Genomic DNA, 18,091 nt, shown 5'->3' with positions numbered 1-18,091 from the left:
TTAAGCAAGGGGGTAGTTTACTCAGATAAAAAGACATTTAATATTCAAAGTAACTGATTTGACTACCCATTCACCTATCTTTGATTCAATTCTCTTTTGTCCATTTTTTTTTGAGATGGAGTGATGGAGTTTCATTCTGTCGCCCAGGCTGGAATGCAGTGGCACGATATCAGCTCACTGCAACCTCTGCCTCCCAGGTTCAAGTGATTTTCCTACCTCAGCCTCCCAAGTGGCCATCACACCCAGATAATTTTTGTATTTTTAGTAGAAACGTGAGTTTCACTATTTTGGCCAGGCTGGTCTCGAACTCCTAACCTCAAGCGATCAGCCCACCTCAGCCTCCCAAAGTGCTGGGATTACAGTTATGAGCCACCGCTCCTGGCCACTTTTGTCCATTTCTAATGTATTCTTTTGCATTTGAAGATTATTCTACTTGAGAATCAGGACAAAGCATATCTGGTTCTAAACTGTTTTACTATCCTCCCAAAAGAAAAACATCTGCAACCCTCAGCATTCCTGGCCAGTATGAGATCTCTGGGAGATTCAGCATCCCTCACACTCCTAAAGTCTGGCCACAGTTCTACACGCTCTTCCCTTCTCTACCTGTCACTCTGAAGTCAAATCGGCCACTACCCACTTTCTTCCACGAGTATCCATTGCAATCACAATGTAAGAATTACGTTTCTGAATTTCTGGCCCCATGGCATGGTCTTCCTTTCTGAGTATGATGCCACATATTGTGCTACTTTCTGAGTTTCTGGAAACCTCATCTTTCTGAACTTTGGGCACATATTTCACTGTGTTCAGTCTGATTCTCAAAGGCCCTATTCAACACCAGCTACCAAAATTACACTCCTCCCTCTATTCCTTATTGAGCTACTGCCCCTGCAGAATCCCCCTCCTTTATACCCAAAGCCCAACACACTCAATCCTGGTCAACCTTCCTGTGAACTTCTGCAACAAGCTACACATACTTCAGTCACAGGACATTTTAATTTTGCTTTCTATAATACAGTTATTAGTTCACTCAGCACACAGTTCTCAAGGGCCTCCTGCTTCCGGTGTGGTGCTAGGCTCCAGGAATCCACAACCAAGTGGATCAGGCACTTTGGAATCTAGAAGAAAAGCGACTGACTCTGCCTAAAGCGAGTGGAGAGCAGCTTCTGGAGAAAGTGACATTTGAGCTGGCTCTTCAAGAAAAATAACTCTATGAGGCACATGGAAATCACTGGCGAGGTACAAAGAGTGAAAGAACAGCGTGGACTTGGGAAACACAGAAGCGTCCCGAGATGCTGTAGGCAAGTGAGAGGGAGGTTGAGGCAAGATGGCTGCACAGCATTTGAAGCTAGATTATAAGGGCCTGTCTAGGACGTTGAAGAGTTAGATTTAATCAACAGGCAGTGGTAAGAGTCCAGAAAGGCAGTGGCAGAAGCTGGTCTATGTATTATGATCAGGCTCAGTGGGTCACCACCTATCCATTTTTATTTTATTTTATTTCTGTCATTTCTTTGTTTACCTATCCTTTTTTAAATGGCAGTCCCAAATGATGCAAAAGAAGCTTCCACATGGGCGAATAATGGATTCTTATTTACATAAGTACAGAAACAAATTATTGCTGCTGCCTGTTCTGCAAAAATATGCTTTTTACATCCTAAAATTAAATGAGAATTAGAAGAGCCATAAGAAGGGAAAACAAGGGTAAAATTTCTTAAATTATTTTTAAAAATAGAAATGAGCACAATTTTAATATTTTATATTTCAAATATATTTCCCTTCTTGATAAAAACAGTGGCATTTTTCTAATTAGCTATATCTAAATATGTATAGTTACCAATCTGGATGTTGGCAATAGATTCAGTGTGACGATCGCAAAGTGGACTCACACCCAAATGATACTTTTTTTCTATATCTCCTATAAATTAAAAAAAGAGAAGTATTAATATGAAGAATATCTATTGGTTAAATATATAATTAAAGGCTTGAACATACCTGTGCATTTCTTAGGAAAAACATACTTAATCCTCATGAGAGGAAAGCTTCGCAATTAGTTCTTTTTAAAATTTTAAGTTATTCACACATAGAAGAGATTGTCAAGCTGATATTTTTATTTAAATGCAAAGTGTTACCCTAAGACTGTAATTTATAACACATTAACATACGACCTGAAAGGAAGGTTCATGAAATAGATTCCTGGATCTGGGTTTTAAATTACACACACAAAAGTTTTACATGTTCATATGGCCCTCCACACATGACAAAGATAAAGAAAGTTCAGGGAAATCTTTCTGTACAGCAAAATTCCAAACCTAATCTATCTATACTCATAAATGCATAAATACATCTGATCATTCCAAAAGAGGACTTCTAATTTTCAAAACAGATGCTTAATTTGTAGAGTATTGATTATATGTATATCTATTGTGAATTGTTACTAAAAATATCAAGACTCTACTGCTAGACCCATATAAATTATTGAGTTATTTTATTCTTATAATGTTAAAAAAATGAACTGGATAGATTAATTATCACTCAATACTGTAACCTGCCTTGATGGAAGAATTCCTCCGTTACTTTTTCACTCCACTGCTTGCTTAATTCCCACGTCCGACATGGGTTACAAATATCAGCACACTTCAAAGCCATCTAGCAAACAAAACATTAATATTGTTTTAAGATATATACACACTTGACAATAATACCAAAGAACCAAGTGCAAGGACTGGATTAACCGTAAATATAAATAAATAAGCCAGAAATATAATTCTCCTATTTTTAGATGTAAGAATTTATGAGAATAAAATGCCATTTCTTAATTGGTACCCTAATCTTGTAAAAATTGTTTTCATCAGAAATCTTGAGTATGAAAAACACGTAAGCGATGATGCCTTCCTAGGTAGCAGATTCACCAGTGATCTCCTTCTGGAAGGGGTGTACGCTAATTGAAGGAAATTCTTTAGCTTGCCCTCAAGATTTAACCATTCTGAAAAACTACACTAGAATATTCATTTTTTAGTTTGACAGTCACATAATTTATCCTAGAAATAGAATGTTTCCAAGCCCCATTTTACCTGTAAAACCAAATGTCTATGTCTGGTGTCTTCGAGGCATAAATCACCTCTATCCAAATGGGACCTAAACAAAGACAGATACTCATTCTGGCGACTGATGTCTGTGGCTAGTATCAGAGCACCTATCTGTGTCTCCATTTGTTGCCTGGAATTAGAGAAATATAAAGAGAAAATATAAGACTTTCAATTAACTATTTACTTCTTGATTTTTTTTCTTAACCATAATAATCGGAAGGCTTTATAGAACCCTAAAATATCCAATTATCATTCCATTTAAAATTTATCACACAAAAAAATGAGTTTTATAGAATGCTTCAAAAAAAGCCATTAAAATAAAACTAAAACCAAGAGAGTGTGTAGGAAAATACCAATATGCAAACATTTCAAAAGGAGAGTCTTTACTTTGCCAGCCAAGGTGGTATTATTTGCTTTAAAAAAAAAAAAAATCAACATAACATTGGTATGTTGTTTGAGAAAGTTCCTTGCTGGGATTCTTTCCTGGAAAACTCTCATGCTGAGGGTAAACAGCTTTGGTTTGCTTTTCGGTGCCTGAGATCTGAAGGCAGAAGGAAGATTCAAATAGAAAGAATAATGGCCCATTCAACAGTTTACTCCTACAGACATTTTGACTAAGATGCCTGCTGCAATTCCCCTGAGCAACTTAATAAAGTTTAGATTCAACTGTGTTTTCAAGGTTAAACTCAAGAACCAATCAGTTATCTGTAAATGAATATCCATAAATGAATATCCAACTTTTCTGGAAGGAAAAAGGTAACATGTTAATATAAACAGCAAATACATACATCATTTATAAAACTGCCTCAGATCAATTAACAAGATAAATATACTTAAAAAAAATTCTTGCCTTTTGTTTTAATGGGTCACAGCAAACACTATCTCTGTATAAAGATCAGTAAAGAGCTGTCAAATAGATAAAAAGACTCACAATATTGAATGTTAAATAAAACAAACCCTAAATGAAGAAAACATTAAATAATGCTATTAGGTAGTATTCCTTATTTCCATTTTTATTAAATCTGAGAACTCAACAGGGTTAATCATCAAATGAAAAACATGGTTTTTAAAAAGGGAATAATGAAGCAAACATTTTAATCTCTTAATTTTAAGAACCCATAATTTACATATAGTGTGTTTAAGCAATTTTCGTATTTGTACTACAGCAAAAAATGATTTTACTTACCAGAAGTATTGTCATACTCCAAATGGTATCCGTGAATAAAGATTTAAAAAAATAAAAAATAAAGTCCAGCTTTTTTCTCACGGTCATTACACAAAACAGTTTTTTATATAGTTGTTTTAAATTATGAAAGGGAAACCAGAGAACAGCAAGTGGAACTTAAATTTTAATACTCAAACATATTTTTATGCCTCACCACTTTTCCTGACGTGGATGGCTTCGATCCACTTTCAAGGTTTGCTGACGTGCATTTTCCCTCAGTGCAACATTACTAAAAAGCTTGTGTGTGGACCACACTACGGCAATGACGTGAGATTTTGTAAACCATCACCATCGTGTTAGCCTTATTCACATTAATGCTTTTTATTAGGTTCTAAAATAGCCCACTTATTTTTTTTTTCTAAAATATTAGGGTTTCTTAAATTCATTATTGTATCCTATGGCTACAGAAGTGTGACTCCAGGATTATGCTATTGAGAATATAAGGCACTCTCTTTACTTTCTTGTCAGTTTTGAAAACTTCTGGGAACAGATTTTAATGAATCTATTTAATATAATAGAATGTTTACATTCCATCCAATTTACCTTTATACGTAGACCTTAAGGTTTTATTCAGCTGAGTATGGAAATATGTAATATCTATTTATGTAAATAAATAGTAAACTATGGCTGAGCCATTGTGTATTTGGAGTAAATTTTATAGTATTCAAACCCATGGAATAGTCTTTCATAAAAATAACTATCCATTAAAATGTTACCGACTATATAGTAGGATAGCTCTAAGTTACTAAAATTGTATATAATTTATTAAATTTGACAAACACTGAAAACTGTGGAACACCTGAACATAACAATTTTTAAAACTTTATAAAATTACTTTGCCAACTTAACTTCTATAACCAGTAACAAATTAAATTTGTCTTAATCCAACCTACCTGCTTTCTAATGGCAGATGTGAGAATAAGCCTGATTCTCTCAATAAGCCCACTGCAGATCTCCAGTGGTGATTTTCCAGTACTGAGGTATTCTACAACAAAGGACGTTTCTCAGTTACTTAATGATACGTCTCTTTCTGGACATATCATTACTAACAATACTGTTAGCAATATTAATCTGGTTAAAATTCTAACATTCATTGAGAATTTATTTTCATTACTTTCATTTCTTCAAAATATGAAACATTTTCTAGAATGCAAAAATAAAAAATCCTGATGATAAAATTGCACTAACCTTGTATAAAGTTGCCAAGTAATGGTTAGTTTTAATAAGGAAAGGTTGATTAACACCTGGATGATCCAGATCATGAGTGGCAGCTGCAATTAAGCTCAGCAAGATATCCCAAGGAGTTACAGAATTGGCAAGCTGAAGTGTGACAAAAGAATAATGAATCACAGATATGTCTAAAATAAGCTCTATGCCATCACAGTAGTTTCGAATTAGCAGCCAATGGTAGTGGTGGCAATCTCCTCCCCCTTCACGTCATTCTTCAGGCGGTTGTTCATTAGGTCCACCAAGCACATCTGCCAGGTCCTGGTCTCATCAGCACACTGGCGAAGGCATGATACAACAGTGGCCCTGCCCGCGTGGAGTTTACAGTGTTTATCCTTAGGCCATTTCATTTTTAACAAGCTTAATTAAAATGGCAGCTAAAGCATAAACCATTCTTTTTGAGAAATAATGGCTTTAAAATGACAAACACAGTTTGGCACATTTTTATTACTGTAGCCATTACTGAACAAAAGACCTAAAATTTTAAGAGTGTTTATTTATCAACAAATTGGTTATTGGATTTCAATAATGTAATCTAAAATGTAAGGTTATTCCTTTAGTCCTGATGTTTAAGGAGGCTACTGAGTAATCATAAGTGGAAGTCTATGTCAAGTCTGTGATAAAATCCTCCCCCAATGGATGGATACATTCATAACAATGACACAATGTATTCATGTCAGGAAAGCAATCTTGCACACCAGAAATTGTAACTTTACTCTAAATAATCATTACCAAACTTATTTGATATAATAATCACAATAAATAAAAGTTTATGATTAGCTGACAAATGCTCAATGATAAAAAAGATCACCTTGACTGTATCACCTGCTTTTCACGAAATGCCTCTCATTTTCTGGCAAACTTGGCCAGATTTGTGTTCCCACAGCACCTCATGGTCTGCCACAAAACCACTCATCAGAGCATGGTATTATTTAGGTTTATGTTAGGACAGTGCTGACTAAACTGTAATGATCCTGTGCTCTAACAGTGAAAACTTTTGAGCGTACACCACCAATATTAAGTATATGTACTTATAGATTATTATACTGAACTAACATTTACATGTTATACAACAAAGATAAAAACTGAAAATGTAAAAAATGAGATAAAAAATAATTTTAGATTCAAATTCTATTATTTTCTTTCTCTGCTAGAACAAATCAATCATCTCTTTCTACTCCCTGTGTTAAGTTCATCTCAGTCAGAGAAATCACTGTCTGAGGGCTTGAATCTCCTGGAAAACTGTAAGCTACCTGGAAGCAGAGATGCATATTATTTATTTTTGTATCACATATAATTAGTACATGGAGAAGGTCACTGAATAGGAGAAGATGAAGAAAATTATTTCCTCTTTAGGATATACAAAAGCATTGAAAAAATAAAGCATTCTAAAGCGCTGCTTACTAATCCAGATGAACAGAATGCATAGGATATAAAGCATACTGCATATAAAGCAATCTCCCCTCCTTGACATATACATGAATGGGCATGGGTGTCTATGTCTTATGAACATGTAATTTATTAGGCAGTATGCAAAGGGGTTACATTCTTATTGGCAGAAGAATAGACATCCTGGGGGAATACAATAATCCACAATTAGACTGATTTAAAAAATTAATGTATGACTGCACATGACATCAAAACAATCTCAGGTATATTAAAGAGTTAACCATTAAAAATAGGAACGTGAAAAGAAGCAACTGAATTCTCACAAATTCTGTGAAGAGAAAGTAACTTTAAAAACACACATGCAAAAAAAATTCGATATAAAATGTAACATTTCTGCTTGTAAAAAAAAAAACCTTTCATCAGAAAGAAAATTTTCAATATTATAACAAAGACAAGGACTTCAATAACTTAACTTTTTAAGGTGGATTAAAAGACAGATGTTATTTCCATTCTGTGATTACATCTGGTAAGAGCTGACAACAAAGAGATGTCCAAAAAAGAAACTACAAATTATTTAACGTATGTGAAGGTCAGATTTTACTTGTATCTGCAAAGCCATCATTAGGGTTCTTCTTCAATAAAATAGAAAACTATTAAGTGGTGAGTTTTGCTGTGTTCAGGGAAAAGCTTACTGTTTTCATTGCCTGCCAGGCCTTATGATTTCCCATTGTAATGGTTATCACAGTGAGTTTCGTTGGTGGTAGCTTTTTTTTTTTTTTTTTTGGCTAAATTGGTGAATCAAAAATATAGTAGAAATAGCAGGAAGAAGGTCCCTGAGATACTGGTGGCTTACTGAGGGTAAAGAGGAGGTGGCACTATCACGGAGGAGAGCAGTTTAGTGACATAAAATGTCCTGAATCAATACTGTATTTTTATTTTTCCTAATGATACTACCTCTGAAAACAGATTCTATTTTTTTGAGACAGAGTCTTGCTGTCGCCCAGGCTGGAGTGCAATGGTGCGATCTCGGCTCACTGCAGCCTCTGCCTCCCAGGTTCAAGCCATTCTCTTACTCAGGCTCCTGAGCAGCTGGAATTATAGGCGCCTACCACCATGCCTGACTTTTTTTTTTTTTTTTTTTTAGTACTTTTAGTAGAGACGGGGTTTACCATGTTGGCCAGGCTGGTCTCGAATTCCTAATCTCAGGTGATCCGCCTGCCTTGACCTCCCAAAGTGCTGGAATCACAGGCATGAGCCACCATGCCCTGCCTAGTGAAGACAGATTCTTGACACATTATGTCCATCCTGAGAAATTACTGAAAGAAATGAACCTCCCACACACAGAAGGCAAAAGGACAAGGCGGTCCTCGCAAGGCTCCTCAGTCCCCAGGCCATGGACTGGTACTGGTCCGTGGCCTGTTAGGAACCTGAGAGGAACCAGGTGCACAGCAGGAGGTGACCTGCCAGCCAGTGAGCATTATTGCCTGAGCTCTGCCTTGGAAGCAGTAGCTTCTCATAGGAGCACAAACCCTATTGTAAACTGTGCACGTGAGGGATCTAGGTTGCGCACTTCTTTTTTTTTTTTTTTTTTTTTGAGATGGAGTTTCGCTCTTGTTGCCCAGCCTGCAGAGTAATGGTGCAATCTCGGCTCACTGCAACCTCTGCCTCCTGGGTTTAAGCGATTCTCCTGCCTCAGCCTCCCAAGTAGCTGGGATTATAGGCATGCACCACCACAACCGGCTAATTTTGTATTTTTAGTAGAGACAGCGTTTCTCCATGTTGGTCAGGCTAGTCTCGAACTCCCGACCTCAGGTGATCTGCCTGCCTCAGCCTCCCAAAGTGCTGGGATTACAGGTGTGAGCGACCACGCCCAGCCAGCACACTTCTTATAAGAATCTAATGCCTGATGATCTGAAGTGGAACAGTTTCATCCTGAAATCATCCCCCTCCCCATCCAAGGAAATATTGTCTTCCATGAAACTGGTCCCTGGTGCCAAAAAGGTTGGCGGCCACTGCTCTAGAGGTCTAAAAACGGAGAACTAGGCCGGGCATGGTGGCTCATGCCTGTAATTCCAGCACTTTGCAGGGCCAAGGCAGGCAGATCACTTGAGGTCAGGAGTTCGAGACCAGCCTGGCCAACATGGCGAAACCCCATCTCTACTAAAAACACAAAAATTAGTTGGGCGTGGTGGCACAGGCCTATCAGCTACTTGGGAGGCTGAGACAAGGGAATCGCTTGAACCCAGGAGGTGGAGGTTGCAGTGAGCTGAGATCGTGCCACTGCACTCCAGCCTGGGCGACAGAGTGAGACTCCATCTGAAAAACAAAACAAAACAAAACAAAAACATAAAAACAGAGTAACAGTTAGAGTAAACCCAGCCAATGATAAAGCCCATATACAGTATCATTCATTAACAGCTCATATTGACCAAGCACCTACCATGTGCTGGTGCTGTTTTAGGGGACAGGTAAATATTAGGGAATAGACAGACAAAAATTCCTGCCCTGGAGGCCTGACATTCCTGTGGTTTCCACGTCAGGTTCCCATATGTTTTAAAAGTAAGATTCTGGGGGCCAAAATTCCTATCTTACTCATATTTTTGTCACTAGCAATTAGCATCTACTCAGAGCATGAATAAGCGTACATCCGCAAGAAAGGCAATGCAACCATTACCAGTCTCGCTGACATCAAAGGGAAGGATGTGGGGGCGAGGGAGGGACGTGGGGGGCCAGGCTCTTTTGTCAAGTGCCAGGGACAACTAGAGCAAGGTCTAAAGGTTAGTGTCAGAGTGGGTTTATGTCTGGGACATGTAAGCGTAATTCTTGTCCAGACTTAGTTTAAGTATAGTTATTAAGTAAAATAACTAATTTAAACTCATGATAGAAACATGAAACTAAACATTAAAATAGGAAACAAAGGGAAAATCACAATCTCCTCAGCTGACAACTATGAATGTTACCAGTGTCAATCAACCAAGGAGACTTTGGACTCAACTTGAACAAAATGCTTTATAATCCACATGAGTTCAGCCTTGAGGACATAAAAAATAAATACTCAAGTTAGTGACAACGCATATATAGAGAGATGAGTTTGTCTCCAAAATTTCCAGTAATTTCTTTGGCTTGAAATATTTTTTTTTCACATAGACAAGAGTCCAAGAATTAACTCTTCCATATAAATTATAAGGTATAAAAACTGAAAACAAATTTCTCACAAAATAGATATACTTAAGTCTTTCTATTTACTATTCCCTCTGTACTTGGACTTTCTTATGGCTGACTCCTTAGTTATGTCCTGTCCACTTAAGTGATTTCTGATCACCCTATCTAAAGTTGTAAAACTCTTGCCATCCACCTGGTCATTCTCTATATTATTATTATTATTATTATTGTTGCCCAGCCACTAACATATTATTTTGATCAAAATTCTATTTATCTGTTTGTTTAATGACTGCCTCCCCCACTAGGATGTACACTTCATGAAGACAGGGATCATTCCTGCCCTGCTCACCACCACATTCCTAGCACCAGGATAGAGCCTGGCACGTGGCAGATGCTCAAAGAGTATAAAACATGTGATGCTATGAAAAGGCTCAGGAGTAAAAGAGATACAATCTTCAGGCATCTATCTAATCTATCTTATCTATCTATCTAAAGGCTGCAGTGCAGTGGCACTATCACTACTCTCTGCTGGACCTCCCAGGCTCAAGTGATCCTTCTGAGTCAGCCTCCTAAGTAGCTGGGACCACAGGCACACACCACCATGCCCAACTAACTTTTTATTTTTTGTAGAGATGGGGTCTTGCTATATTGCCCAGGTTGGTCGCAAACTCCTGGCTTCAAGTGATCCTCTTGCCCTGGCCTCCCAAAGTATTGGGATTATAGGCATGAGCCACCACACTTGGACCTACTTCAAATTTTTTAGAATTCACTTCTAAAACTTTGAGTGACTCTGTTTTTTTTTTCTTTCTTTTTTTGAATAAAAGAGATGAGGTCTTGCTATGTTGACCAGGCTGGTCTCAAACTCCTGGGCTCAAGCAAGCCATCTGCCTCGGCCTCCCAAAGTGCTAGAATTACAGGCATGAGTCACCGCACTCAGTCCTGGGTGATTCCATTTTAAAATGTTCACTGTGATAAGGGAGAAAGGAAATGCTTGCATTGTAGGGCTTTGGGATTTTATCTATATCCTTAATTGAAGCCTTGGGTAAAGTGTTCACTGAGTATGTTAAGGATGAAAAGTGTTTAAGTATTATCAGAATTCCACAGGCAAAAAGTGTTCAAAATCATGGTTTTATTAATTTTTGTCCACATGCATCCCCGCCCTGCTCACCTGGCATCACCCAGATTTCCTTGCCCCTGGCTTGGGTTGGGTGTGCCCAGAGGGAGACGGGAGTGCAGAAGCCTTCACTGACCAGGTTAACCCTCCTGTGTGCTGCGGAGAACTTATTACCATCTTTCACTTACCAGATTGTATGGTGATTACTCATCCATCTCTCCCACAACATTCTCAAACAGAGGATGCAGTCTTGGCCCAGAGATTTTTTTAAAGTGTAAATTAAAAATTGGGGTGGGCAATAGAGTGAGACCCCGTCTCTACAAAAAATTAAAAAAATTAGCTGGCCTCCAGCTTGAGCCCAGGATGTCGAGGCTGCAGTGAGCCATGATCACGCCACTGCACTCCAGCCTGGCAACACTGTGAAACCCTGTCCCTTAGAAAAAAAAAAACAGTTGGGTGGTTGGGAGTATACATTTGTCAAAACCGTACATATAAAATGTATGCACTGTATTACTGCATATAAGTTCTACCACAATAAGTCGATTTTTTAAAAGTCATGATATATATACTAAAAAACTGGGGCATTTTCACATATTCCATGATCTCTTAAATAATCAGAAGACTAGCTGTGTTCTTAAGTTGGCATCAATGGGCACAAGCCAGTTTGGTCATCCTGTTTCCCACCTAACACCTTAGCCAGAACTAAGATCTAGGGACAGAGCAGTTTTGAAGTAGAGATGGGGTAGGCAGACATAATTGCAGAACTACCAGGGATAGGAAATGTCCAGGGGCAAACATGGCTTTCATTAACACCTGCAGACAATGATTCCCAAATCCATACATAAAGTCTGATTTCTCTCCTATACTTCAGACTCTTTTATGTAACTCTATACTAGACCTCTATATTAGGATGTCAAATACATTTAACACCAAGGATCCAAAATGGTGCTCACTGTCTCTACAAGCCTTACCCCCAAAACTTGTTCTGCTCTACATCCCTCCTCTCATGGAAGACTTCCACCTTCTACTCAACTGCCCAAACCAGTCTTCACTGACTTCTGTTTCTTTCCCCCAAGTGCATTCACCACCACATCCTGTTCATTCTAATTCCCAAGAGAACTTGCAAACTATCCACATCCCTACCTCACCAAGGCCACTCTGCTCTCTTCCACGGAGCACTGAAGTAACTCCTGGCAGGTGTTCAGGCTTTTGGTCTTGATACGATTTATCTTCACACCACAGCCAGGATAATTTTTTAAAGTCTCCTGCTTCCTCTCTGTATCTCCCCATTCATTCACTAGTCAGACCAAGGCTGTCCCTGCCCACATGGAGCCCATGTGGAGCTCAGTGTAAATGCCAGCAGTCGAGGTTTCAAATGACCTGGCCCTTGCTTGGGCTTCTCCAGCCTCTCTCTCAACAACCACCCAGTTCTCTAGCTGTTGCACTCTGAAACACAGCCAGATTCAGAAACTTGATCGAGCTAAGATCTCATTCTTGTGAAGGAAGTCTGTGATTTTCAGTCAAGGCAGTAACTTCAGGAGAAGTATGTGAAAGTAAATCAAAAGGAATTTTCTTATGATTTTCACCTGAAATCAATGTCAACCTCTTACCTTAGGTTCCTTTAAGTAACAGTGCATGGCCTGAGTAACATCCGCAGCGTGGACTGCGTTATGGTAAGGATTTTGACTGTGGTAATCTTCTTGAATCATAACTGCATCAAAGAAAGAGATTCCGATTTTATTGTAAATGAGCAACATATACAAGGACAAAAATTGTGATAATTATGAGTTACCCACTCATACTTTTCATGTAGCTATCAGCTAAAATCGTGCTGATTCGGGCAGATGATAATCACCTCACAACTCACATGTATACCAAAAGAATCAATATCAATTTGACTCTCTATGCTATCATGGAAGAACAGACTAGGCTTCAAACAGACACAGCTCCAGCTGTGCCCCCTGCCATCCACCTACTTGACGGTCCTAGCAGCATAACACACAAATCCAGTGGTCTCAAAGGAAAGCGAGCCTACCTGTGGTGGGGAAGCACAATCGCCAAATGAGTGGGACAGACCATCAGAATTCTGCACTTGCTTCCGTCCCACCCTTTAAAATAGCCTTTCGATACCCCTGGTTAATAGTGTTTTTTTGAGACAGGATCTCACTTTGTTGCCCAGGCTGGAGTGCAGTGACACGATCATGGCTCACTGCAGCCCTGACCTCCTGGGCTCAAGTAATCCTCCCACCTCAGCCTCCCAAGTAGTTGGAACCACAGGTGCATGCCACCATGCCTGGCTCGTTTTTCTGTATTTTTTGTAAACACAGGATCTTGCCATGTTGCCCAGGCTGGTTTCAAACCCCTGGGCTCAAGGAGTCCACCTGCCTTGGCCTCCCAAAGTGCTAGCATTACAGGTGTGAGCCACTGTGCCCCACCTAACAAGCTATTTTTGTATGTGGTTATTTATTTATTTTTGAGATGGAGTCTCACTCTGTCACCCAGGCTGGAGTGCAACAGCATGATCTCAGCTAACTGTGCAATGCCCACCTCCCAAGTTCAAGTGATTCTCCTGCCTCAGCCACCTGAGTAGCTGGAATTACAGGCACCTGCCACCATGCTCAGCTAATTTTTGTATTTTTGTCACAATGGGGTTTCACCATGTTGGCCAGGCTGGTCTTGAACAAAGTGCTGGGATTACAGGTGTAAGCCACCACGCCCGGCCATATGTGTTTTATAATTTATATTTTAGTATAGTAGTCCCCCCATATTCTTGGGGGATATGTTCCAAGACCCCCAGTGGATGCCTGAAACCACAGATAGTACCAAACCCTATTTATACTATGTTTTTCCTATACAAACACACCTATAATAATGCACAATTTATAAGTTAGTCACAGTAAGAAATTAACAATAATTAAAATAAAATAGAACAATTATAACAATATGCCAGCATCACAACTCTTGCGCTTTGGGGCCATTATGAAGTAAAATAATGGTGATGAACACAAGCACTGTGATACCAACACGGCTGATCTGATAACCAACACGGTTCAGGATGCAATGAGATTTCATCACGCTGCTCAGAATGGTGTGCAATTCAAAACTTATGAATTGTTTACTTCTGGAATTGTCCATTTAATGTTTTCAGACTACAGTTGACCATGGGTAACTGAAACCACAGAAAGCAAAACCAGAGATAAAGGGGGACTACTGTACAGTATTTCAGGCATACTGCTTATAATTAATACACATTAAAAAGTTTCTCAAGGCCAGCTGCACTGCCTCACACCTGTAATTCCAGCACTTTGGGAGGCCGAGCCTGGAGGATTGCTTGAGGCCAGGAGTCTGAGACCAGCCTGGGCCATTAGCAAGACCTTGTCCCTACTAAAAATAAAAATGTAGCCTGGTGTGGTGGTGCACACCTATATTCCCAGCTACTCAGGAGGCTGAGGTGGGAGGATCGCATGAGCCGAGAGGTTGAGGCTGCAGTGAGCCATGATTGCGCCACTGCACTCAAGCCTAGGTGACAGAGCAAGATTCTCCAAGATAAAAAGCTGCTCAAAAGCCCTATGTAATAAATTTATCTGTTTTTTTGTTTGTTTGTTTGCTTGCCAGAGTTGTAAGTAGAAGTCTAAAGTCTGAGTTAATATTTCTAGCTCTTCATTTGGCTGTAAATTCTTGGTATTGAGGCTTTTTTTTTTTTTCTGAGATGGAGTCTCGCCCTGTTGCCCAGGCTGGAGTGCGGTGGCGTGATCTCGGCTCACTGCAACCTCCACCTCCCAGGTTCAAGTGATTCTCCTGCCTCAGCCTGGATGAGGTGGGAGGCTGCCTGGAGCTTGGGAAGTTGAGGTTGCAGTGAGCCATGATCATGCCACTGCATTCCAGCCTCAGCACTATAGTGAGACCCTGTCTCAAACAAACAAACTAACTAAAAACACCTGAGTTATTATTTTCTCAATTCTCCCAAGGACAGTATAGAGCCGAAGCCATTCCAAATACATTGCACAGAAGATAACCCATTGAAGCCAATGGATTCCTTATGGCTTTAAGGCTTAATTCTCTCATAAACCTGTTCTAGTGGCTTCCACATTAGCAGCAACAGGATGAGGGGAGAAACAGCCAAGTATTCATATGAACAATGTGCAAAGTGGGATATGCATGTTTATAATTGCCAGTATAGCTACTGGGGCTACTCACACTATTTTAATTATAAACTTGAGAATTTACTACAAAATTATATCTGTAGAGTCACACAGGCTTCTGTTTACCTAGATAAAGCAGTTGCAGATTAGCAAAAATGGTTATATGAATTATTATTAATTTTGAGACAGAGTCTCATTCTGTTGCCCAGGCTGGAGTACAGTGGCGCGATCTCGGCTCACTCTCTCTCTCTCTCTCTCGATCTCACCTCTGCCTCCTGGGTTCAAGTAATTCTCCTGCCTCAGCCTCCCGAGTAGCTAGGATTACAGGCACATGCCTCCACGCCTGACTAATTTTTGTATTTTTAGTAGAGACGGGGTTTCACCATGTTGGCCAGGATGGTTTCGAACTCCTGGTCTCAAGTGATCCAACTGCCTCAGCCTCCCAAAGTGCTGGAATTACAGGCGTGAGCCACCATGCCCAGCATGTATGAAATATTAAATGTCTCCACCAGCAACATCTTAACTTCCTTATTTTACAGTTCCACAGTTTTACCATTTTCCTACAGTAATAAATTACTTCCTGAATAATTTGTAATTTCTCTCTACTTAAAATTGAAAGATTTTAAAAAGGATATCAAATCAATGCGATGGTCTCTCACTATTAAGTATAGGCATAGCAGTGAGATATTTAGTGTTAAGTTCCAGACCACTAAAATAAAGTGAATATTGCAATATAGCAAGTCAAAATTTCGGGTTTCCCAGTGTCTACAAAAGCTATGTTTACACTATAGTCTATTAGGTGTACAATAGCATTATGTCTTTAAAAAAACCCGACGTATACACCTTAATTTAAAAGACTTTATTGCTATAAAATGCTAATTATTATGTGAACCTTCATTAAGTTGTAACCTTTTTGCTGTAAATAAGCAAAGTTGTATATAACCAAAAATAAATTACAAATTAAGCTATCTCTTGATCTGGGCACTATATGAAATATCACAATGAGGGTCAGAAAATGAGACCCCAATATATGCTGCTTTGGACTTCAAACTCAGAGCAGCAAATGCAGGAGAGGACGTTCTCTGAAGTTCTCCTGTCCATCTAAAGGACAGACAAAGACTACCAGGAATCATGAATTCCTTCCTCAGGTAGAACCAACCAGGAGAAACTGGTACATATTACAAGAAGGAAGACTAGAGTTGATATCTTGTGCCTCAGCCTCCCGAGCAGCTGGGATTACAGGCATGCGCCACCATGCCTGGCTAATTTTTTTGTATTTTTAGTAGAGATGGGGTATTTGCCATGTTGGGCAAGCTGGTCTCCAACTCGTGGCCTCACGTGATCCACCGGCCTCAGCCTCCCAAAGTGCTGGGATTACAGGTGTGAGCCACCACACCTGGCCCCAAATAATCTTTTTTTTTTTTTTTTTTTCAGACGGAGTCTCACTCTGTCGCCCAGGCTGGAGTGCAGTGGCGCGATCTCGGCTCACTGCAAGCTCTGCCTCCCGGGTTCATGCCATTCTCCTGCCTCAGCCTCTTTGAGTAGCTGGGACTACAGGCGCCCGCCACCACGCCCGGCTAATTTTTTTGTATTTTTAGTAGAGACGGGGTTTCACTGTGGTCTCGATCTCCTGACCTCGTGATCCGCCCGCCTCAGCCTCCCAAAGTGCTGGGATTACAAGCGTGAGCCACCGCGCCCGGCTCCAAATAATCTTTAACGCCTACTGTCAAAGAGATTTTAGGGGTCAGAAAAAGAAGAAACCTAACTGCAATATACCTGATCTTTTAAAGCTTTAACCTTCAAAAATTTAGTAAAGTACAGAAATTGTGTCATCTTTGTCAGCAATCTGTGGCCAATGTAAGAAACACTGCAAAATGAAATCAAGTATTCACGATTTCCTGTATCTATGGCTCTGTGACTTTGCAGCCTTTGCACCAGCAGGTGTAGTGCATCCCTGGTCTGACTTGCTGTGGCTACTTGCTGCAGAAGTGAAGGTGGGCTGATTCTGAGCCCAGGGCTCCAGAGGCCTGGGGACATCAGCTCTCTTGGAAACCGGCCACTACTGTTTGAACAAGCTCAGCTAATTGTAAAATAAATAATTCTTTTTTGTTTTTAATGTAAATCTATTATGGTGCCAAACTCCTCTGCTTCTTTTAAATTTAACTGAAGACTATGTAGAGCCGAGATGGGTCAGGCCTGGTATCCTAGCTGAGGGCTCTACAAAACCAACATGCAGCCCACCTGTTGCTGTCTGCAGGTGCACAAATGAGCTCACGCAGACCAAAAGAAGCATTTAACAGCCCCAAAGATGCAAGAGCTAAATAACTGTGTGTTGTTTTAAGCCACTAATTTTGGCTGGTTTGTTATAGAGCAATAGCTAACCGATATAACTGAGATAAAACTTAAACAGGTTCTTGTATAAATGTAAATCTTATTACCGTTAATGGGTTAGAATCACTTACCTAAAAATCTACGAAGTTTCATCATATCTAAATGGAAGTACTCAATTAATCCATGAAGACTAAATAAATGAAAGGTTAAGCTTACTAGACTATTTCCTAAAAAGAAAGAAGAGACATTACATTAGTAGGAAATACAAGTCAACACAATTATATTATGCTTTGAAATATGGATTTTGAATATAAAACATGGAAAGAGTAATAATTCCCACTTTTTGTCTATCAAAAATATGCATCTTACCAATTATGAACTTTATATGTCACATCTTTGTTTCATTGTAAAAAAAATT

General features: G+C 39.4%; 2 protein-coding genes across 9 annotated transcripts in view; one reads left to right on the top strand and one right to left on the bottom strand.

Annotated features, from left to right (window-relative positions):
- The window catches only part of PDE7A (phosphodiesterase 7A), a 126,091-nt gene that overhangs the window by 4,032 nt on the left and 103,968 nt on the right, over nt 1-18,091 (bottom strand). For all 3 annotated transcript variants that reach the window (XM_032759658.2, XM_058444258.1, XM_032759659.2), the window contains exons 6-12: nt 17,805-17,900; nt 12,811-12,911; nt 5,497-5,628; nt 5,202-5,293; nt 3,069-3,213; nt 2,547-2,643; nt 1,832-1,912 (exon numbers count right to left, since the gene is read on the bottom strand). In XM_032759658.2, the coding sequence (XP_032615549.1) occupies nt 1,832-1,912; nt 2,547-2,643; nt 3,069-3,213; nt 5,202-5,293; nt 5,497-5,628; nt 12,811-12,911; nt 17,805-17,900 (744 nt within the window). The remainder of the gene's footprint in view (nt 1-1,831; nt 1,913-2,546; nt 2,644-3,068; nt 3,214-5,201; nt 5,294-5,496; nt 5,629-12,810; nt 12,912-17,804; nt 17,901-18,091) is intronic.
- The window catches only part of MTFR1 (mitochondrial fission regulator 1), a 182,761-nt gene that overhangs the window by 84,090 nt on the left and 80,580 nt on the right, over nt 1-18,091 (top strand). The window lies entirely within an intron of this gene.

This window comes from Hylobates moloch, unplaced genomic scaffold (assembly GCF_009828535.3).
Source record: "Hylobates moloch isolate HMO894 unplaced genomic scaffold, HMol_V3 SCAFFOLD_9, whole genome shotgun sequence".
NCBI lineage: Eukaryota > Metazoa > Chordata > Mammalia > Primates > Hylobatidae > Hylobates > Hylobates moloch.
The sequence above is the reverse complement of the archived record's forward strand: the minus strand, read 5'-3'. Positions and strand labels throughout refer to the sequence as shown.